The sequence below is a fragment of the Trichomycterus rosablanca genome, chromosome 4 (genome assembly GCF_030014385.1).
Source record: "Trichomycterus rosablanca isolate fTriRos1 chromosome 4, fTriRos1.hap1, whole genome shotgun sequence".
Lineage (NCBI taxonomy): Eukaryota > Metazoa > Chordata > Actinopteri > Siluriformes > Trichomycteridae > Trichomycterus > Trichomycterus rosablanca.
Genome location: NC_085991.1, coordinates 21,341,600 through 21,365,091, shown reverse-complemented (window position 1 = coordinate 21,365,091; position 23,492 = coordinate 21,341,600). Strand labels below are relative to the sequence as shown.

Sequence of the window (23,492 nt, the reverse complement as noted above, 5' to 3'; positions counted from 1 at the left end):
GTATAAGTTTATACAAGTTAAAAATCAGTAATATTTTATTTACATTTGATAATAACTCCATTCGTTTCTCCGCCCCTTTCAGTTATGTTTATTTTTCTGCAATGAATGCTGGGATTGCTTTGGTCACCAAGGCAGCGTCGGATGTTTACTCGTTGAGTGAAAATAACACTGAAATATTAAGATGCCTGTTTATTATTTTATTGACAAATAAATAGCAGTTCAGTACATTTATATCTGTGTTAATTATATTTTGTTTTGCAAACTTAGTAATGTTTAAGTCAATCCTGATGCCTTAAGTCTTTCCCACATAATAAAGTATACGGTTTATTAATTCAACAATGGTATCGGATCGGTATCGGGTATCGACCGATATGCAAAGTATATGTATCGGATCGGTATTGGAACTGAAAATGTTGGATCGGTGCATCCCTAATATAGATTATTAATTCTATATAGTACGAACACTAAGTAAATGACACATACTTTGACAATACTGTTTACCCACTTTTGTTTGTCTGGAATGTCATAAATCTTAGTGTTACAGTGAGGGCAAAATTCCATTCCACTCTGTCCTTGATGCTAGCTAGATAGCTGCTTTTACAGAAGTGCACACTTGTCTTTAGTAAAATTATTAACTGGACCACACTGTTTTACAGATAGGAAGACAGTGTATATCTAGTTTGCACTTTTTCTTGTCTACACTCCTCCTCCCCCTTCCCCACATACGCAACCTTTTATCAGCAGCCTACTTACCAAGAAACATACTGTCTTATCTGTCACTAAAGCACTGACTCCGTGGCCCCATCCTCATTGGACATCGTGTGGGTGTTTTCTTGCTTGATTGGGTGTTTTTTTAATTTTCTGGCTGGACTCACTGGACACGTTTCAAGTAATGTTTTTTAAAAAAAGTGTTACATAAAGCTTATCCACTAATGAACAGTTTGTACCTGTTAGGGTCGATCGAAGGCCAAGTACAATCAATATTTGAGATAGTAAAAATGATGGCAGGAAAATAAAAGTGCTTAGTGTAAGAGGGCAAATAGGGTACATGATTTAAAATGCATTTGCAATAATAAAGTCATGAAGAACTGTTTGCACTCCTGGGAACCCCATTGCAGTGGAAGCGAGGAAGACAAGTGTGAGCAAGACAAGTCTTTATCCCTCAAGGCATCTTGGTCCTTTTTGTAAGTAAATCAAAAGCCCTAGAGCTGAAAATAGGCTCATGTTTAATTACTTATCAGTAGAAAAATGTAAATAAAAACAGATAGCAAAGATTCTTTTTGACATGTACATCAGTAAGTTTAAACTAATTATATTTTTATAATAATTAATGTTATATGTTCATTAAAACTGTTAGTAAATGGGCAGTTTTTTGTTATATCACCTTTTCATTTTAACAGCTTTCTTTAATATTTTGGGAACTGAGGACACCAATTGTTGTAGTTATGGTAGCTGTGAAAGTGCATTTTAACCCCCATTTTTGCTTAACACATCTACTGATTAATCTGGGGTCAGTCTGTTGTACATTATGTTTCATGATGCATTTCATGTTTTCAATGGAAGGCAGGTTTGGACTGTAGGTAGGCCATTTTAGCACTTGCAGTCGTACTTTGAAGCAACGCTGTTTTAGGACTTGCAGTATGTGGTTTGGCATTGTTTTGCTGTAACCAGCAGCTACATAACTGCATATATTGTTTCAAAATGCTTATATACCCCCAAGCATTAAAAACAGGCACAACTTTACTGCATGCTTAAATCTGTCACAATTTTTATGCAATCACCCTATTATAATTAGTTGAGCTGCTAGTGATTGTTTTAGATTACTTACATTGACTGTTGCATCTTGCAATCCCACATTTCCATGCAGTGGAAATGACTTTGTGTTGATGTTGTGTAACACATTGTCTATTAAAATGTTTTTTTTTAATTGTTATTATAAATATTTACTTAATATTCACTATTTAGTATTTGTTTTTTGTTTTTTGAGATGATGACTGCATTTTATTGTTATGATCAACATTAATTTAATGGCATTTTTGCATTTTAAAGTCTGCAGAAATGTCAGGTTTTTGGACTGTTTAAATATATACACTGATCAGCCATAACATACATTAATAAACACATTGTCCATTTTATATTTATTTTATACTATATAGAAGCACTTTGTAGTTGTACAATTACTGACTGTAGTCCATCTGTAAATGCAGCAAAACCAACAAAAACATTTTAGTATGCAGTGACAACTTTCTTTTTTTTAACAAATACCAAGTAAATGCTAAAGGATTTTTTAGTTTATCATGTTTATGTACCATGTGTATGACTAAATTAATTATGTAGTTTAAAAATAATGTTTTACGTGTAATTTTACTTGTATGAAACAACTACACAGATAATTGCAGATACAAAAAAATATTTTTCATACACATTAAATTTTTAATACATTAAAGTGCAGCTCTTGTTGAAAAAAGTGCCTGATCTGACTGACAATGCTATTTGTTTAGAATGCCAGCATTATTCTTTAACATATGAAGGCACTTCATCACTTTTTTGAATTTCATATGCACTTTGCTTAAGGGAAACATGTAGCTCTTGGTCAGTATACGATTATTGTGTACTATGGATAATGAATTATAAGCATAACGTTTGTATTTGCATGTGCGTCCAGACATGCCTCTATGAAATGTGTTCCTATACTCTTCTATTGTTTGTTTAAAATGTGATTCGCATGTTCTGGATCAGCCTCAATGGACTGTCAGACTGTAGATGCGGACCTAAGATGTAAAATTTGGTGTTAAATTGGTTGCTTTGGAGGCTTTTTTTTGTGTTTAACCATTTCAAACTGATGTTCTGAGACAAATTACACCTTTTGGGGATATTTAGCTACAAAACACTAGAACAACTCTTAAATTCAGCTGATAAGCTTTTACAACTTCTTTAACCCCTATTTAACCATTTAATAACTTTTTAATTATCCCTGTCATGAGTATTTTGATTATAATCCTACATTAAACCACATCATTTTAGGACTGGTGTGTTTAAGAGGTGATAAGCAGTTAAGAAGCTGAACTGCAAGGTCACTGGTTCAAGCCCCAGCACAGCCAAGTTGCCACTGGCTGGCCCCTGAGCAAGGCCCTTAACCATCAGTTGCTTGCATTGTTTTTGGTAGTTGGAGTCATTTTGGGAAAAATTTGTCTGCTAAAACGCTGTAAATGTATTAGTGCCTGGATAAAAATGTGCAAATGTGCATTTTAGGAGTATAACTTATTTTCATATTGCAATATTCCACCATTTATTACTATGAAAAAGGTCTGTAAATAAAAATGGCCTGGGTGTATGTTTGCCCCTAGACATTGGCTGTTGCGCAAAATAAAAGTAGGTTAGTCCTCAGAGCAAAGTCTGTTGAACAGCTCTCTAAATAAGGAATGTCCTAGTTTTAATAATTTATCCACGTAGTGCATAGTTGTTTTTTTTCTAACAGGCCAATCCAACATGGCTCAAGGTTTGACAAATGTTTGTGGTTTTGTTGCTTTAAAGCTACAGATCAAATACTCATTGTCGCTTGGTCTGATTGGACATTGAGGTCATCACTCTTTACTGTATTTTCTTCTTTTTTTCTCCCAATTTAGTTCCAATTATTCAATTCAATTAAAAATTAAGAGCTCGAGATCTCAGCAGTGGTGGGCTAGCGTTAGACTGTTGTGCCACTTGAGTTCCCCAGAATTAAATTTTTATTACCAAGGTCAATGTAAAAATGATATAACATAATAAAAAAATTCACTAAAACTAAGTTTTGTTCACTGTTCTCTCTTTTTATCACTATGCAGACACCATGAACTACGTGGGGCAACTGGCAGGCCAGGTGCTTGTGACGGTAAAAGAGTTGTATAAGGGCATTAACCAGGCTACTCTGTCAGGCTGCATCGATGTGGTGGTGGTACGGCAGAAGGACGGCACCTACCAGTGTTCCCCTTTCCATGTGCGCTTTGGCAAGCTTGGAGTGTTGCGCTCTAAGGAAAAAGTGGTAAGTAACAACCAGAACACTACATTTTAAAGCCCTGTTGGGACACAGCTAAAGTGGGTTGAAGAAATGTATGGTGCAAGTTCTGTTTTACTTTGCTTCCTTGTAGTCTTCGTATATTATTGTCTGTATCTTTAGTTGAACTCAAATCCCTGGACAAACATGTTAAGTAGTCTCACTAAAAGTAAAGGATCCCTTATCACCACTAGGTCAGCGAGTTGTAACATTATCTTTGCTGCAACTGCTGAAAAGATTTTGTTGTCAATTGTGAGGGTTTGACCCGAACCCCCTCTCGTTGCAGAATAGAGAAATAGAAAGCTTGCTTTTACCACATCCTTTCTAAACTGAAGCTGTTGTTTTTGTCTGTGTGTTTCCTAGTATAGTTATATTTATGGGCACATGCAAAGGCTCAAAAAGTACTTTGATGCACTTTAGTTCTTTTTAACGTTCTTTTTATAGATTTTGAAGGTTATTGAATAATGAGCTTGACTGTCTCCTGAATTACTGGTTTTGTACACCAGAATATGTCCAGTTAATATGGTTTTAGATTATTTGTCAAAAAAAGCATTTCAGAATATGTCCAGTTGATATGGCTTTGTTTTTACTGTTACTATCACTTTCACGTTTTAATCCCAAAGTACTTCTAATACCAAGTTACTATATTCCTGGTATTTGATGCTTGCAACACTCGGTGTGGCAAAATAATGGTAAAAAGTTTATAAAATATTGGTGAATTGGTAACATGTGAAGTGTTGTAAGGGAAAAACTGGGGCAGTATTTATTTCAACTTGGCACCCAAAGTTGAGTAACAAAACAAGTTTAGGTGGCTTAAGGGTAAAACAAACCTAGTTATAAAAAAAATTAGGACTCAATGCAAATAAAACACAGATTTCACCATATACAGGTTATACTATTATTAAATGTTTTATAGAATTCAAAAATGTGTGTAAAGGGCAAGCCAAAGACTAACAACATGGCTCATATGGTCCATAAAAGTTGTGACGAAGATTGGATTGGAAGCAGACAGCAAAACACTACTGACAGTTTACAGAACAGTAATCAGATCTCGTCTAGATTATGGGAGCGCAGTAAATAGTGGTTGTAGGAAATCATATATAAAACCAAGGACTCCGGCTAAACCTCTGAGCATTAAGAACATCACCAGTGCAAAATCTGTACATAGAAGCCAGTGAACCATCACTGCACAGTAGAAGAAGCAAACTGGCTCTACAGTGTTGTGAAAACCAGAGCAAATTAGGACAATGGAGCATAAGAAAAAGCAAAGATCCCACAAAGCAAAACCCAGCATAACCCACCCCTTTGAAATGAGAATCAGAAACGATCTTAACATAATAACAGGAAATAAATATAAACACAGTCTGATATGATACACAATTGAGTCACATTATTATGACCACTTCCTACTTTCGATGGTGGCAGCGCATAGCTCATGAAGGAAGTCACATTTCGTGAGCTGGCTTGGTGGGTATATAAGGGTATGTGAGATAGGCTGTGTGCACATATATTCGTTTTTGCTCTCATGGGTGAAACCATGGGTAAAATTGTTTTCCCTGGGGCGGATGGGATCCTCCAGCAAGACAATGCGACATGTCACATAGCTAGAAATATCCAACATTGGTTGTAAGAGCATGGCCAAGACTTCCAAGTACTACCCTGGCCACCTAACTCCCCACACTTGAACTCAATTGAGCATCTGTGGGACCACCTCGATTGTCATGTTCGCTGTATGGATCCTCCCCCATGCACCCTCCAGCAGCTGTGGGATGCACTGCAGTCAGCATGGATCCAGATACTTGTGATAACCTACCAGGACCTTATTTAGTCACTCCCAGCCCGTCTAGCTGCTGTTTGTGCTGCACACAGTGGTTACTTTAGATATTAGCTAGTGGTCATGATATTGTGACTGGACTGTACATAAAGTGCAGATTCCCAAATCATCAAACCATTTACATAGACAGAGCCAAAAGCAAAAACCAAGTAGCTGCAGCAGTGGTAGCAGGTAACATTCAGTATGGCTGGAACCTACCAGAACAGAGCACAATATTTAGAGCTGAAGCACAAGCAATCCTTACTGGAACACATAGAGAGACACAAGACATCAGCGGCCAATTATCTGCACCACACTCAAAAGCATGTTTCAAATAGTTAAGACCCAAGAATCAACCCACCCAATCATAGCAAACATTATGCAAAAAGTATACTTTAAAAGAACAGACATATGTTTTGCTGGGTACCTAGAGACTGTGAACTCAAGGGAAATGGAAAGCAGACACTACCACAAAAACCGTCTCATTCCCCCAACAGACCTAGATGGACTGCAGAATGGAATAAACAAAAAAAAGCAGATGGGAGCAATGTACTGTATATACACAAGATGCAAGACTGGACATACAGAACCTAAACATGCATCTAATCAAAGGAGAAAAAAGCACCAAAATGTCAGACTTTGAGCACCACTTAATACATACTATGGAAATGTTCCTCGTAAACCACCAGGAAGTCCTGAAATTCTTACTATCGTTGTTATAATAAAATAAAATATAAAAAGTGTACTAGCCAGGAAACAGCAATAGCCCAAAAAGCCAACACAAAGCAGGTCAGATACAGGCTAAGCTTAGTTCATATAGCATTCTGCACAATTCAGCAATAATGGCAGGATGTGTTTTCATTAAAAAACAAAGTGTTCCATTGTACAGACAGGAAAATCATTTCTCACTGCAGGACTGAAATGGTTTGAAACAGGTCATCTGTGTGTCCATGATAAATCCCTTTTAGTTTTCTGGTTCTATAATAAAGACCGGTTATATTTTTTTTAGTTGAACAGCAGAATGTGTAGGTGTTTTAGCATGTAGCTGACATCCTTGAAAAAGGAAGAAACTGAAACAACGGGGGCTGAATCAGTTCTATCTCCTCTCAATAAATGTGGTGCTAAAAAAAAGAAAGGGAGTGGTAACTATGGCAACAGGTTTCACCGGATAAGAAGTGGGAGTAGTAGCATCAAGGTTAAATATATAAAGAGGGAGAAAAATGTTGTGTGACTTTTCTTAATTTTTTTCCATTTTTTTGAGAGCCTTAAATAGAGCCTACATATTTGCTCTGTATACTCTTTACTTCTTGTTGAAGTGCCTTTATGTGCAGTCATACTGAGCGCTTATTACGGTGGTTTCTTTTATCTGTTTTATTAAATTTATTTGGATAACAGTTGACACATGTTGGATCATGCTTTTCTCTGGGCTAAAATTTCCTAATGGGTCGGGATGATGGATGGTCCTCGTCAAGACTCACTTCAGGCCATTCTTTATGGCATCGTTAACATTCTGGCCTTTTCTTTTTAGGCAAACGGGCCAGATTGCCTAGCAACCCTGTAACTGAAGATAAAAGGTGGTAGAAAGTGAGTCTGAGCTTGGGGTTAACAGAGACTGAGTGGATTGTGTGTAAAAGGCAAAGACATTTGTATTCACCAGAGGTATCCAGCTCTGTCATTATGCAGGATCAAGTGTGTGATATGATCCCGGCTCTTTGTGGGTGTGCTGGCAGTTGGCCAGCAGCTATAATCACATTCCTAAATAGCAAGTTGCTGTATGTCTTATTACAAATGCATGGTTTAACAGGGAAGAAATGGCTTGATATATAGAAGGTGTATAAACAAAACCTTGTGTTGCCTAATTTTTTGTGTGTGAGCGTGTAAATTTGTTTCTTTCATTTTCACTGCCTGCTTGTGCTTGTTGTAAATAGTCACTTCCCCCAGTTTTTAATCATATGTTGAATATTTTATACTGGTATACCCTTAATGGAAAGTTATACTGTTATACACATAATGGAAAATTACATGAAATATATATTTCTTCTCAAACGTTTGAGATCACGTTAAACTTGTAATTATAATATGAATGTTTACTATTTTTAAAAAAGCACATTTGTGAGTCTCAATAGGAGCCTCTGTTAAATGTAAATGGAATGTGACTTTCCTATAGGGCAGTGTTTGCTCAGCTGTAAAGGTCAGAGTACTGGAGTTTTAGAAGGTTGCTGGTTCAAGCACCACCATCACCACAGTAATGGTGGCTCTTTTTCATGGTATTCAGTCATAATAGTAAGAAGCTTTAAATAAATACATTTGCTGAATGTCGTAAAAATAAACAACATACAACAAATGCGTCTGTTCATGTGTTCATCTTTTGGAAAGCCTTTTATAACTATTTCTAACGCCGCAGTTAGTAGGAAATGAATAACTACAGCTGATGCTTAGTAGGAAGAGAATTGATAACCTGGAACCAGCAGACCTCATGCAATGTCAGTCAGTCAGTGGTATTTAGAAAAGAAATTTTAAAGCTTCAGTTTTAAAAATGGCAGTAATTGATGAGCAAGGATGAACTTTTTTTTTATTTTATTTCTTATTTTTTTTATAAATTTAGCACGTCCAATTTTTCATCCCATCTATCATCCTCTCATTAGTGCGGATTCCTGCTCCTGGTTGGGGCTGACGAGGCCGTTCCACGCCTCCTCCGAAACGTGCACAGCCAATCGACCGTCTTATCACCCACACTTGACGAGTGTAGCGTCGCAGAGTACTGTGCACGGAGGATCACACACTCCGCCACACCCCCTCCCGTCTCCATACAGGCGCCACCAACCAGCCAGCAGAGGGCGCGACCGCCCCGTTCCTGAGAGAGCATCCCCTACGGTCTCAAGTCCCGCCCCCCACCCGGACAACAGGCCAATTGTTGTCCATAGCCGCCCAGCCTCGACCGTGAAGGCAGAGCTGGATTCGAAACGACGCTCCTTCGAAATCCAGCTCTGGTTGCAGCGCATGTCTTTTACCGCTGCGCCACCTGAGCGGAGCAAGGATGAACTTTAAGGTGAAACAAACATTAGTTCAGAGGGGACAGCAGCCTAAAAGGCAACTCTTACAACATGTGTGTATGGGAGTTCGGGCAGCTACAGTGAATTTGAAAATGATTAAACATGTTTTGATGTAACCTTACATTTTCTTAGATTGACATAGAAATAAATGGGGAGCCAGTGGACCTACACATGAAGCTGGGAGACAATGGAGAAGCTTTCTTTGTGCAGGAAACGGAGGTGGAGAATGTAAGGGATTTTATTTGCAGGCAGTTCTTCACAATAACATTATTACACCATTATAACATAATTACACACCTTACTAAAGATAACATAAACTGACCTTGCTAAAGTGCTAATAATTTCTAATAAAAGCATTGAGGGCTTTTTTCATAGGGCTTTCTTTTTTTTTTTTTTTATTCAGGAGGTGGTCCCAGCTCACCTGGCCACTTCGCCAATCCCCACTGAGAGTCACATGTTCTGGCTTGGGGGTGACTGCGAACCGACTCAAGACTTTGACAAAGACACTCTGGATCTTGAGGAGCCTCCCGAACCACCTCTAGCCAGCACCAGCACAGCCAAAAAGAAAAAGAGACGCAGAAAAAAGCATAAAGGGGACCCTCGACGTGAGGAGCTGACTCCACCTGCCTCCACTGGCACCTCCACCAACACCTCTGCCAACACAGAGGAGATTTTTGAGATGGACCTGAGTTCTGATGAAGAAGCTGCTTCCAGTACACGGTAAATAGTTACTTTATGATTACCAGCTATTATTAGTCATCATACAGTGAAGGCGTACACTAAATTTTCAAAGTATGTGAACGTCTGACCATATGTTTGTTGGACCACACAGTGTTCTTGAGGACTTTTCATAAGATTTTAAAATATGGCTGTGGGAATTTATGCCCATGTAGTCAAACAAAAGTGTCAGAGTTTTTGTATAACTTAACACCCCTCCCAATATATTTTAGATCCTCTTCAATTAGCACAACAAAAGAACTTGAAGCCAGAGTACCAGCAATTCGTCATTCTCCAGAGACCTACCCTTTTTCTGATGGAGACTGGTTACCTTCAGAGAGGTAGCTATTCAATTTATTCATCATTATTTCTTACACATTAGCAAATACATGGTACTTTCACTCTAATAATGTGTTGTGCATGCTTGTCTCTGTGTTCGACTCATCTTGTTTGTTCTGTGTTAATTGATCTGTCTTTTGCAGTCACGCCATATCAGAGGCCTTTTCTCCAAAAAGCGACTCTGAACTAGTGATCAGACCCTCAGACAGCATGCTCAAAATGGAGTCTCACATGCAGTGGACATGGGGAGAGTTTCCAGAACCCACCCGGGTATGAATGAGCATAAATTCTAGCTGGTTTGCTTTGAAATTTTCATTTAATGTGCTTTAAGTTTCACCAGCCACATTCCCCTGGTATGGATTTATCTTTGTAGCGTCTGCAATTACTACAGCCACTGTAAATTCTTGCTTGTTTTTCATTTTATTTTAATTACCACTGCCTTATCATGGTCATGGTCACAGAGGGTTTATTTTCTGAGTATCACCATATGCAATGCAGAAATGCACCCCAGACCAAACGCCAATGCATTGCTAGGCCTTGGAGATTTCCCCACTCAGTCATAGCCAGTCATGTCTGTATGTAGATGCCCGACCGATTGATAACTCTGGATCCCAGCAGTAGTAAGCTTGCGTAATTCATTGCGCCACCTGAGTGCCTGCTTGCTTTTTTGTTTAGTTAAAATCCCAATAAACAAAACAATTGTCATAAATATTCATATAGCAATTTAATTGAATAGTTTTGTAATGTAAAGATATATTGTATATATTGATATATTGTATGGTTGTGTATTTTTATGACTAAGCATACTTTGCAATCTTTTATGTTCCAATTAATCACAAAAAGAAACAATTCAAAGAATCAAAGCGCAACACTGCTCTGAAATGTTCCTTACAAATGTAGGTAAATTTTACGGTATGTGAAGCTTAGCTCTATTATATTTCCCTAAATGCTCAGATAACCAAGAAGGAGAAGACTGAGCTGCCGAAGACTGTGACCATAACTCCATCAGAGACCACTCACTTCAGGGTGATTCTTAGCTCTGAGGCCATGGAGCCGGAAGCTGAGGAGAAATCCGGCCTGGAACCAGAACCTGTATGCAAAATTGTAAAGCCTGAGCCTCGCACCCCAGTCACACCTATCTCTCCCATAACTCCGTCTGACTGTATGACCACGTCCACCCCAACAGAGCCCCACACTGCTGTCCCTAACCCACAAGGTGGAGTCATTGGGGACGTCTGCCCCAAGACAGACTCCCCATCTAAAAAGAAAGGTAAGCTAAATAGTTTATCTTATCAGTAGTCCCTAATGTAATCATTGCATCATAAATGCAATCATGTAAACCCTAATGTAAACCCTAATGTAAACCTAATGTAAATGTAATGTAATGTAAATGTAATGTAATGCAAATTCTTTAAATAACATTTAATTGCATAAAAAGTTTTTCCTGTTTGGATTAGAACAGCAGTGCTTTTTCTAAATTAGTTTGTTCACCTAGCTGCCGCATGAAATGCCTTCTCAGAGCCATTTGGGACCTTTGCGATGAACTGTATCAGGGATTGTATTCCAAAATATTGTGAAATACCTTCCTATAACAGTGTAGTCTAAGTTTCAGTGGTGGTAGGCAGTGGTCAGGTGCCCTCAAAGTGTTAGTTAAATTGAACAGTGTTGGGAAGTAACCTTTGGCCATGAATTGATGGTTTAGTGCTCTGGGTTAATATTGGTCTGTTGTTTTTTTTTGGATGTGTGCCTAGAGCCAGCTAAACTTTGTGTTGCTATTTACTTCTCAGTAAGAGAGCTGCTTCTGCTCTTTTTACAGGAGTGCCAAAGAGGAGTCAGCACCAGGGTCCAGAGGACATCTACCTAGATGACCTGAATGTGCTTGAGCCTGATGTGGCAGCACGCTACTTTCCTAAGAGGTACACAGGCTAATAATAGGCCATGTGTGGATTTTTAAAATGTCATGTCATCTCTTTCCATTTTTTGATATGAGTTAAGCCTCGCTGTGTAACATTGTTGAGGAAAATGCTGAATCAGCCTTTTAAAGATGTTATTTCTTGCTGACTGCTTAACATGGATTATTCTTATGGTTTTTTAAGGACAGCACTTGTGGTTGTGTGTGTGTTTGTGTGTGCGCAGTGACTCAGACGCCAAGCACTGGATGGATTCAGGAATGCATTCAGGTTCTCAATCCCCCCAGTCGGTGGGCAGTGCAGCAGCTGACAGTGGAACAGAATGCCTGTCTGACTCTGCATCAGACCTGCCTGACGTCACACTCTCTTTGTGTGGAGGGCTAAATGAGAATGCAGAAATATCTAAAGGTACACATGCACATAATTTTAATTTGCTGCCACCTAAATTTGCTGACAAAGAAAGGTCAACATTTATCATTTTTGTGTCTCTTTTTTATTTCAAATTTCAGAAAAGTTTATGGAACACATCATCACCTACAATGAATTTGCTGAGAATCCAGCCTTAATAGACAATCCTAATTTAGTTGTGAAAATAGGAAACAGGTAAGTTTGATTTAAAAATACAATAATTTGATATTACTTTTTTTATATCAAGTACTTAATATTTAAACATGATTTCCCCCCACAGGTACTACAATTGGACATTGGCTGCTCCGTTAATTTTGAGCTTACAGGCTTTCCAGAAGAATTTACCTAAAACTACAGAGGAGGCCTGGGTTAAAGAAAAGATGCCAAAAAAGTCTGGCCGTTGGTGGTTTTGGCGAAAAAGGGCAGACAGCACTATCAAACAGGTAACACTGGTAAAACTATCCACACTCATTCAGTGTTCAGTTGCCTTATATTTAAATATGTCTTACAGGAGTGGACAAGTTATCAAATTAAAAGCTAGGGCAATCCTCCGACCTCCGACAATTTTCTAGACTTACATACATTAAAAAAAAGTACATACATAGTGTAATTTCATCCGAATGCATGATATGAGATCAGCTAAAATAAGTTAATTGCCGATTTAAAATGTATATTAAAAACATAAAAAAAAGATCAGTTTTACACTTAGTTTGAACATTTTGCTCTATTGATTCGAGGCTTGTTTAGAAGTGTAATTACTTATGTTCTTTTAGACACAATAAGTGTTGAATGTAGCAGATCTGTTCTGCGTGAATACCTAAGTGACTTTGATGAGTTAAATCATTCGGGACAGACAATTGGGTTGAAGTATCTCTAAAACATTAAAGGGTGCTTACAGGCAGCTGTGGTGAGTACCCACTGACAGTGGTCTGAGGAGGGATTGGGCAGGCCAGGACACAGGCTAGTCAGGGTGCCCATACTCCTGTTCACCATGGGAAGCACCTACAGTGGCCACTTTGGCATAGGAACTGGACATCAGAGCAATTGAAGAAGGCTGACTGGTTCAATTAATCCTGTTTTGGTCAAGATGATACATCCATTTAACTGATGGCACTTTGAGTGCATTGTAAAATGATTTACCTCACAACATACAAAAGCTGAAATTACTTGCTGGTTATGTTCTAATAGCCAATACCACAGAACGCTTCAGGTGTCTTCTCTCAAGAGTAAAAAATGATTATTTGGGAGTTTTAAGTTGTAGTTTTGTTTGTTTGTTTTATTTTTCTTACATGAATCAGAGGTCCTTTTTCACTGAATTTTTTAAAATCTATGTATGCTTTTTTTGCTTTCACTTTGAATGTAATACACACCCCCTCTGTCACTTGTGTAGTAGCCAACCACTTCTTTTCACATGCATGAGTAGGGTGCCATTGCCAACGACCAGCCAACAGAGTCCGCAATCGCAGCAGCAATAAAAAATCCCCTTAGCCCATCCACCTTCAGATACATCCAATCATGTCTGTGTAGGCGCCCAAACAGCCAATAACAGAGCTGAAATTTAAACTTGCTTAAATGTGGGCTTAAATGCTTACATTTCTTCAGCTGTGCCACCCGGGTTCGAAAACTGTTCCTATAAGTGCCAGATCTGAACGTTTGGGACTCAGTTGGGTCAGAAATAAAAGTATAAAAGTAGTATACAACTCTGTAGATCCTAATAAGTGCATTAATAGACCGCTATTAAATAGAGAGTTCTTAAGTGTTACTTTTTATATAGATATAAAAACAAAGATTTACAGGAAAGCCAATATGAAGCTGCTTGAACCAGGCTAGTTCTTTGCCCACCATAAGGTTGTAGTTTTTATAGTATGTGTCTGTAAAACATACTCTCAGATATTCCAGCATGCAGTTAATCTTTTGCGACTGTGGTCATTGTGTGAGCTACTTATGTTATTCAACCAGTAGAGTTGTTTTTGTAATACAGAACCAGTCCAAAAGGAGGAGCTCTTTAATTATCTCTAAAGCTTCTGTAGTTGCTCGTACATCACACTATCTGCTCTGTCATTTCCTTACATCCTACAGTTCTGTAATTACGACTTTATGGACTGTAGAGTTTTACAGGATTAGTGGGACCGTGATGATGGATAGAAACATCAGGCAGCTCATTACTCTCAAGTTCTTTCATCAATAACTAATGCAGAGGCTGTTGCATGCCTAAAAGCAAGACACTAGGGTCCCTGTACTCAATCACGCAGGTCGTAATGTCTCATTTTGTAATGAAGAAACCAGGCAGCAAATAGAGGAGATTTTTATTTGTCTGCAAGCAATCAGTCTCTATATTGGCAAGCCAGGTGTGTGATTGGGTAGTAAGAATCATTACAGCATGCTGTATTTCTCTGTTGCTGTTTTTGTCATGTAGTCGGAGAGCACTGAAAAACTGGAGATGAAGGAGGCACAACTGAAAGAGAGAGGAGCTTCTCTGGAAAGCCACACCTGCAAGTAAGTCATAACATCACTTCACGTCTGTGTAGGTTAAGGTACAAATTCCAATATTCTGGGTGTTCATAAGCCACACCCGAACTGACTGAGAGTGTAAATAAAAGGTATTTATTAGCATAAAACCAGATGGACCACAGTTGTGTTTGCTGTGAAAGTTCAGTCAGTAGTTCAACTACTAGTGTTGAGCAGTAATTGAATACAAGTAAAATATGGATTTTGAGTCCAGTATGTATCATATAATGTACTTTATAGTTATTAATACATAATTATCTGGTGACTAATTTTATAATTATGTTTTAATTAATACTATACTACAATAAAAAGTTGCATTAATGTTCTTTGGAATTACACAAGGGTGTCTCACACAAAAATACATTTTGTAAAACATATTTTCTTTTATTTAAGGAAAAATAAATTCAACTACCTTATAAAGAAATTGTGAAAAGTCGAGTTCACTAATTGGAATTAGTAAGTGAGGCTGTGCAAAAATAACAGGAAAATGGAATGTCCGATAACATGGCTGGATAGCCTGATATCGATGTGAAAAATTGAGACCTTCCATGCATATCTAAACAAAACCCAAATAATTCCAGCTATTTTCAGGTTTATTCAAGAGTAGCATTCAAGTTACGCACAAACATTTAGTGCAGTGTAAGGATGTATTCCCTGCATAACCAATAAGACAAATACAGTCAAAGCATCATGCAAACCCAAAGCTATGTATCCCCCTGCATTCCTTAGGGCGCATTCACATGAGAAGCGTTTTGCGCTATGCTCACTGCGAGCTATGGCGCAAACCCCCACTTTGCTCAGCGCTTGGCTTGAGCGGTGCGGTAAAACGTCATCAAAGTGCAAATATGAGACGAATATGCGTTTATGTGGAATAACCGTCAAATCCACTCTAAAAGCATCCATGTACATCTATGTTTAGCTATATTTTCTTCACTGTTTCACTTTTAAACTTGTGTTACAGCTCGGGTGCTGAGAAATTGTGAGAATCAGCTTTTTCGAGAGAGTGTAAAGTGCATATTATTAAAAGCTTAACGTTGTTCAATGTACTAAAAGAATGACATAGGAACACTAAACTTTTTTAAATCATTATTTGTCATAAGTTCTCTCCAGTAATTAAGTTCCTCGGTCATTGTCTTAATGCAGTAAGTCATGTTAAGCGTTGTTCATACTGCCTGAGTCTCATTTACCATGTCATATCAAATCATTCTTTTCATTGGAGGTGCCCTTTCTGTGTGGAGTTGGCATGTTCTCCTCTTGTCTGCATGGGTTTACTCCGGGTGCTCCGGTTTCCTTCCACAGTCATGCAAGTGAGCTGAATTGAAGATACAAAATTGTCCATGACTGTGTTCGATATAACCTTGTGGAAACTGATGAACCTTGTGTAATGAGTAACTACCGTTCCTGTCATGAATGTAACCAAAGTGTAAAACATGACGTTAAAATCCTAATAAACAAACAAACACATTGGAGGCGCTTTAAAAATCAGCTGCAAACTGGGTCACGGTTCAATCAGATGAACTTTAAGCGGCTCAGCAAGCACAAAAATTGAGCAGCACCGCCGCCAGGCTCCATAGAAAACGATAACACAGCCAGTGCAAAAGTGGTTTTGCCACTTCTCATGTGAATGCACCCTAATAAGACGGCTGCAAACATTGACATTTTAATTGAACATTCTGCTACATGAAGTGAATCACAGGCTCACGTATTGCCCTTTTCCATGGCATGATATTCTACAGAACAATTTGATACGCATCCTAATCCAGAACAATCCATCTTATATGAGACTTTTGCATAAGCAAGTACAGTACACAATGGCAGTAGAAGTAATGGCAGAGGATGCTCCACTGCAGTTGTTGTGGTCTTTCTGTTGCCCTGCTTAAGGTATATCTAGCATTTATGCAAACTGAGATTTCTTTTCTACCACTTGTGAATTTTACTGTGTATATAAACACATTTATAATCTTCACTCTGAAATTCATTTATTTGCATTGACACATTTACACTCTCTCACTGGGGTGTCTTAGTGGTCGAAATGTAGAAAAATTGCCAACAAACCTGATGCCTGTCATTCCCTGACTGTACGATTTACTGTGTTCAGAGTGGAGTCCAGAGAGTCATCTAGTGATGAGGAGGGCAAGGAAGTGAGTGCGGCCGCTGCCTCTCTGGAGCGTTCAGCTCAGTCTGAGCCGCAGCCCCCAACACAGCCCAGCACGCACTCCTACCGCAAGTCACTCCGTCTCTCTTCTGACCAGATTGTGAGTTTATTTTACTGTTAACACAAAATCTACAGTGGTCTGTGTGTGCATTATTTCTGCTCATATTTAGATATCTATTTATTTATATGTATTACAGTAACAAACCTGCTTTACATAAAAAGTTACATTCAGGCTGTTTGGACAAACCAGCACTCACAGTAATCTGGTTTGATATTGTAGCCTGACAAATCCTACTGCTTTTCCTGGGTAGACTGGTGAGATTAAATAAATCCTCCTCCAACTTTTTGTGTTTATATACTTACAGTGTATCACAAAAGTGAGTACACCCCTCACATTTCTGCAGATATTTAAGTATATCTTTTCATGGGACAACACTGACAAAATGACACTTTGACACAATGAAAAGTAGTCTGTGTGCAGCTTATATAACAGTGTAAATTTATTCTTCCCTCAAAATAACTCAATATACAGCCATTAATGTCTAAACCACCGGCAACAAAAGTGAGTACACCCCTAAGAGACTACACCCCTAAATGTCCAAATTGAGCACTGCTTGTCATTTTCCCTCCAAAATGTCATGTGATTTGATAGTGTTACTAGGTCTCAGGTGTGCATAGGGAGCAGATGTGTTCAATTTAGTAGTACAGCTCTCACACTCTCTCATACTGGTCACTGAAAGTTCCAACATGTCACCTCATGGCAAAGAACTCTCTGAGGATCTTAAAAGACGAATTGTTGTGCTACATGAAGATGGCCAAGGCTACAAGAAGATTGCCAACACCCTGAAACTGAGCTGCAGCACAGTGGCCAAGATCATCCAGCGTTTTAAAAGAGCAGGGTCCACTCAGAACAGACCTCGCGTTGGTCGTCCAAAGAAGCTGAGTGCACGTGCTCAGCGTCACATCCAACTGCTGTCTTTGAAAGATAGGCGCAGGAGTGTTGTCAGCATTGCTGCAGAGATTGAAAAGGTGGGGGGTCAGCCTGTCAGTGCTCAGACCATACGCCGCACACTACATCAAATTGGTCTGCATGGCTGTCACCCCAGAAGGAAGCCTCTTCTGAAGTCTCTACACAAGAAAGCCCGCAAACAGTTTGCTGAAGACATGTCAACAAAGGACATGGATTACTGGAACCATGTCCTATGGTCTGATGAGACCAAGATTAATTTGTTTGGTTCAGATGGTCTCAAGCATGTGTGGCGGCAATCAGGTGAGGAGTACAAAGATAAGTGTGTCATGCCTACAGTCAAGCATGGTGGTGGGAATGCCATGGTCTGGGGCTGCATGAGTGCAGCAGGTGTTGGGGAGTTACATTTCATTGAGGGACACATGAACTCCAATATGTACTGTGAAATACTGAAGCAGAGCATGATCCCCTCCCTCCGGAAACTGGGTCGCAGGGCAGTGTTCCAGCATGATAATGACCCCAAACACACCTCTAAGACGACCACTGCTTTATTGAAGAGGCTGAGGGTAAAGGTGATGGACTGGCCAAGCATGTCTCCAGACCTAAACCCAATAGAACATCTTTGGGGCATCCTCAAGCGGAAGGTGGAGGAGCGCAAAGTCTCGAATATCCGCCAGCTCCGTGATGTCGTCATGGAGGAGTGGAAAAGCATTCCAGTGGCAATCTGTGAAGCTCTGGTAAACTCCATGCCCAGGAGAGTTAAGGCAGTTCTGGGAAATAATGGTGGCCACACAAAATATTGACACTTCAGGAACTTTCACTAAGAGGTGTACTCACTTTTGTTGCCGGTGGTTTAGACATTAATGGCTGTATATTGAGTTATTTTGAGGGAAGAATAAATTTACACTGTTATATAAGCTGCACACAGACTACTTTTCATTGTGTCAAAGTGTCATTTTGTCAGTGTTGTCCCATGAAAAGATATACTTAAATATCTGCAGAAATGTGAGGGGTGTACTCACTTTTGTGATACACTGTACATTACCACAGTCTTTTGACTGTGCTTTAGTTAATATAAACAGAAAGCTGTGCATGAGCATACAAGTTCTGAATATGGCTTGGAGGGAGTGGCCCTGACAAAAAGACAGGCAAGGGAGGTAAAGGTGCTTAGATTCTTATCAAGAGTGACCAGGGTGGACAAAATGAAGAACAGGCCTCCTGTGCAAATCCACTGAAGTATGGGCAAATAATTAGGGGTCATGTTTCCGCCCGACACGAGCTTAAACCGGATGACGTTGTTAAAGGAAATTAATTGGAAAAAAAATGTGGACAGAAGGATATTCATATGATCCTAAGAACAACATAGCCAAAATATTGAGGTGGAAGGATCATGATAATGGACTAGTTCTCTAAAACCAGTACTGGGGAATCACATAGCTGAGGAAAACATGAATGATTACCAGAGCACATGAGCGGAGAGGCTTTTAGTTAATAAGACAAGGAACTTAATTTGTTAAGGAAAACGTTTTGCATAAATACGGGCAAAAATGCTAATATTTATAAGTATACAGTGGAAAGATGTGTGTACTTAAAGTTGATATTTACACTGGAAGAATATTAACTTACAAACACAAACTTGTTTTTCCTCCCACTGGTCTTGAATTGGCTGCTCTTGGGTTGTCACAGTGGATCATTATTTTCCCCATATCTGAATTGGTGTAGTTCTTAGGCCGGATGCTCTTCATGAGGCAACCCTCCTTATTTTATCCGGGCTTGGGACTGGCACTGAAAGTGCACTGACAAATACACCTAGCAATGGCTAGGATGTTTGTAGGAGTCATGTCTGGCTGGTAGCATTGCTAAGATTCAAGCCCCAGATATCAGGCATGGTGGGTTATTGTGATTTAACGCTAAATCCACCCGAGTCCCCTATGGTTACTGAAATGTATCATTAGTTATTACTAAAATATATCAGAACAAATAGAAATAAGCTTTGTTAATAATACATATTTTGTTTAATATCATTTATATTACAGTATCTTTCCATGTAAAACTAGGCTTAAAAAATGAAAACCGCTTCAACTTGTGTGGGTTATTCTTCATATGCTCAGTGATTAAGTAGAATCAATAAAGGAAGCGCATCTTAATCAAGCCTGTTCTTTGAAATTGGATTTTAAAAGCTATCCTAAAAGCTTCCATTATTTACACTAATGCAGCACAGCGTCTCATCTTGGATCGCATGCTTAATAGTTTATTTAAATTACAGCACCCTCTACTGGCTGTTCTGTTACCCAGCCCTACTTCAGTAATGAATTGCATTGTGCCAGCGGTAGAAGCGATAGGATCTAATGAGCACTTCTGTTTAACAGGCCAAACTAAAGCTGAAGGATGGTCCTAATGATGTTACCTTCAGCATAACCACCCAGTATCAGGGCACATGCCGCTGTGAAGGCACTATCTACCTGTGGGACTGGGACGACAAAGTCATCATCTCGGACATCGACGGCACAATCACAAAGTATGTACAATAATTCCAAGTCTCTGCTAGCTAACTTCTAAAACAAAACATTGAATTATTTGTCTCAGTTCAAGTCATAAAATGTTAGTGACTTATTCAGTATCAGCCAAACCTGACAAAATAGATTTGTAATGTTTTCAAAGTCTTATATCCAAAGCAAAAAGAGGCCTGAAATAAACCAAAACATGTACATGTGGTTGGTATCCCAAACCCCTTAATGCTGTTCTTAATCTATTTACCAGTCACTTTATTATATATATGAAATACCAGTATATCTGCTGACTTATGCATTTCTCCTATTATGTGGTAGTGGCCCACTGTATAAAATCATACAGACATGGGTCCCTCAGCTGATGCTCAGATTTAATAACAGAATGTGGAAATGTGATCTGAGTGACTGTGTCATGTTTGCTGGGGCCAGTGAGGCTTGTTAAAGTAAATCAAACCGCTTGTTTATGATTTTGAAGGGTATGGTAACTGCTTTTTTATAGCCGTGGTGAGCAGGAACACACTGACCACACAGGGTTTTTTTTCTGTCAGCCAGAAACAGAAATGTAAAGCATTAGGCCAAAAATATTGCCACCCTTGCACTGCTTTAAAAAAAAAAAAAGCACCACTTCTCCCATGGTTGAAATTACTAACTGTATTTAATATTTTTTACTTTTGGTTGCAACAGTAAAACACAAATTATCTGAAAAGATATAATAAGTACTCCAATTTTTTCTGGATTTTCCCCATTTTTCTTCCAATCTAGTCATTTCCAATTCCCAATTGTGAATCCACTGCCTCTTGCACAACTCCGATTTGATTAACGAGTGCCGGATCACCACACGCCCCCTATGACATGTGTCCAAACTGCATCCGCTTCTTATTACCTGCTACTGACGGGTTCCCACACAGAGCCATGCAATACGGCTCTTTGTTACCTGCATTCATGTAGGCGCCCAGGCCAGTCCTGGAGATCACATTTCATAGTGACAACAGGAAGAAACCCTGTCTAACCTTTCCTGCCTGCACCACCTGAGTGCCCACCCCTCTATCTTTTCTAAAAGTATCTGGTTGGACTCTGTTTTATAAGGAAACATGCAGTGATGTTTCAAAACACATATAATTGCAAACCATAATTTAAGAGGAGGTAACCATTAAAATATGTTTTTTTTTTTTAACATAGTGTTTATGTACTGAAGATATTTGACTTTATACTGAATCTGGAGAGGAAATCTTATTTTTGTCGGTCATTGATGGTTTACTGTCTAATAGTGGCTCACTCACTTACCCACAATGACTTGACAATTATCTATTGAGGCAAAGCCAGTCTTGAAAAGTGAAGCAAAAGCACAATTAAATGGATAATGACTTATGTAATGCTGCACTTGATTTTTGAGGGCACCCATGTCACTTTTATGAGCTTGTCTCAAGTGCGGCTACTTTTAATTGCCTTACACAGATATAATAAAGGTGTGTTGATGCAAAAAAACGACAGTCTCTCGCCTCTGGACTTCTGTTCTTTTAGAGCTGTGAGTGGGCAACATAGCAAAATTAGCAACGTGACCAGCGCTTATTATTTCTCAGGCATCCGCAGGGCATCAGCAAGGCCACGGATTTAAAGTAGCAGACGGGCATCACCATAACGAGCAAATTTATATCCAGCTCTACTGCACAGCCAACCAGGCTGGGTGGCAGATAAAACGTTAAAATCACAGAGAGCTTCCTCATTAGTAGATGACACAGCTTCAACCTCACTCAAACAGTTGGAAGATTTCTTAACTTTTTTAGCTTAAGAATTTCTTTACTGGGGAGGAGAGGATGCATTTGCTATATTTGGGAGTTGCTATATTTAAACACTAAAATGAATAATTTGGCTGCTTGTTAATCTGTGTGTGTGTATTTGTGTGCCTGTTTTTGCAACTTCAGATCAGACGTGTTTGGACAAATCCTGCCTCAACTGGGGAAGGACTGGACTCATCAAGGCATCGCCAAGCTGTACCACTCTGTGGCTGAGTAAGTGTATCAGAGAGACTTTTTGTCTGATTAGTCATTTAACAGCACAACAGCTCAGCAGGAATTTCTCATGGTTGTAGCTTTCTCTAAAGAACCACAATACCATACTGTCCACATGTATTATATTTTTAATCATGTTTGTGATTTGCAGGAATGGCTATAAGTTCCTGTACTGTTCGGCGAGGGCTATTGGCATGGCCAATATGACTCGCGGCTATCTGCAGTGGGTGAACGATGGTGGTACAATTCTGCCCCGTGGGCCCCTCATGCTTTCTCCAAGCAGCCTCTTCTCTGCCTTTCACAGGTACACCACCTACTCAGACAAAAATAATTAAAAAAACTAGGCGACAAATGGAGCAATAACAAAAGCTTTGTTCAAGTCAAGTTTGTCTTGGAGAATGTCAGTATTTAATACCAGTGAATATGATATACAATTATATTAAACACCAGAACAGCTTAAATGTGCCCATTTTGGGTGCTCGGGTTGCACAGCAGTCTAATACGGCTCACCCACCATGACGGAATCTACAGCTCTCCAGACCAACCGGCACAATTGGCCATTACCCAGTACTGTTAGGTCCAGACAAAACTATGAGGACTGTTAGGAAAGTTAGGAAGTTCCCTACAGTGGAAGTGGGAAATGTCTGTATCTTTAGAAGATATGTTACAATTAAACCCTGACCAAAATGTTCATGTAAGTACATCAAAGAGAAAACACTGCAAGATCATTGCAACATAAAATTTGAGTGTCTTTTTTGCTAATGAAATATGTCCAGCAACCATTAGATACAACGGAATGGTTTAAAAAGAAAAATAAATTTTGGAAATTGCCAAATCAGAGTCAAAATTTTTGTGCAGGTCAAATTAGAAGCTATATAAAATAAGTGGCACTAAAGGAGATTACTATTATTGTCAAGTGTTGTCAAGTCCTGGTGACCATATGCCTTGTATTAAATACAAGGTTTCGCATACTTTCCCAGCATAGTTGATAATGAAATAATCAATATGTTTATCAAAGACAGCAATGTAATAGTTGGTTTGCTGTTACCATAGGCAGATGGGCTTTTTGT

At 39.0% G+C, this 23,492-nt stretch overlaps 1 protein-coding gene across 2 annotated transcripts in view; it reads left to right on the top strand.

The window, feature by feature from the left end:
* The window catches only part of lpin2 (lipin 2), a 36,172-nt gene that overhangs the window by 5,724 nt on the left and 6,956 nt on the right, over window positions 1-23,492 (top strand). Inside the window, exons 1-16 of one of the 2 annotated variants that reach the window (XM_062993952.1) lie at window positions 1,014-1,184; window positions 3,825-4,021; window positions 9,032-9,127; window positions 9,303-9,619; window positions 9,850-9,957; window positions 10,099-10,225; window positions 10,910-11,225; window positions 11,772-11,871; window positions 12,092-12,273; window positions 12,375-12,468; window positions 12,554-12,716; window positions 14,690-14,769; window positions 16,880-17,036; window positions 20,273-20,421; window positions 22,336-22,422; window positions 22,574-22,726. In XM_062993952.1, coding sequence (XP_062850022.1) covers window positions 3,830-4,021; window positions 9,032-9,127; window positions 9,303-9,619; window positions 9,850-9,957; window positions 10,099-10,225; window positions 10,910-11,225; window positions 11,772-11,871; window positions 12,092-12,273; window positions 12,375-12,468; window positions 12,554-12,716; window positions 14,690-14,769; window positions 16,880-17,036; window positions 20,273-20,421; window positions 22,336-22,422; window positions 22,574-22,726 — 2,321 coding nt within the window. In that variant the 5' untranslated portion in view covers window positions 1,014-1,184; window positions 3,825-3,829. Of the gene's footprint in view, window positions 1-1,013; window positions 1,185-3,824; window positions 4,022-9,031; window positions 9,128-9,302; window positions 9,620-9,849; window positions 9,958-10,098; window positions 10,226-10,909; window positions 11,226-11,771; window positions 11,872-12,091; window positions 12,274-12,374; window positions 12,469-12,553; window positions 12,717-14,689; window positions 14,770-16,879; window positions 17,037-20,272; window positions 20,422-22,335; window positions 22,423-22,573; window positions 22,727-23,492 lie in introns of those variants that run through there. The other variant, XM_062993951.1, reaches the window with a different exon arrangement.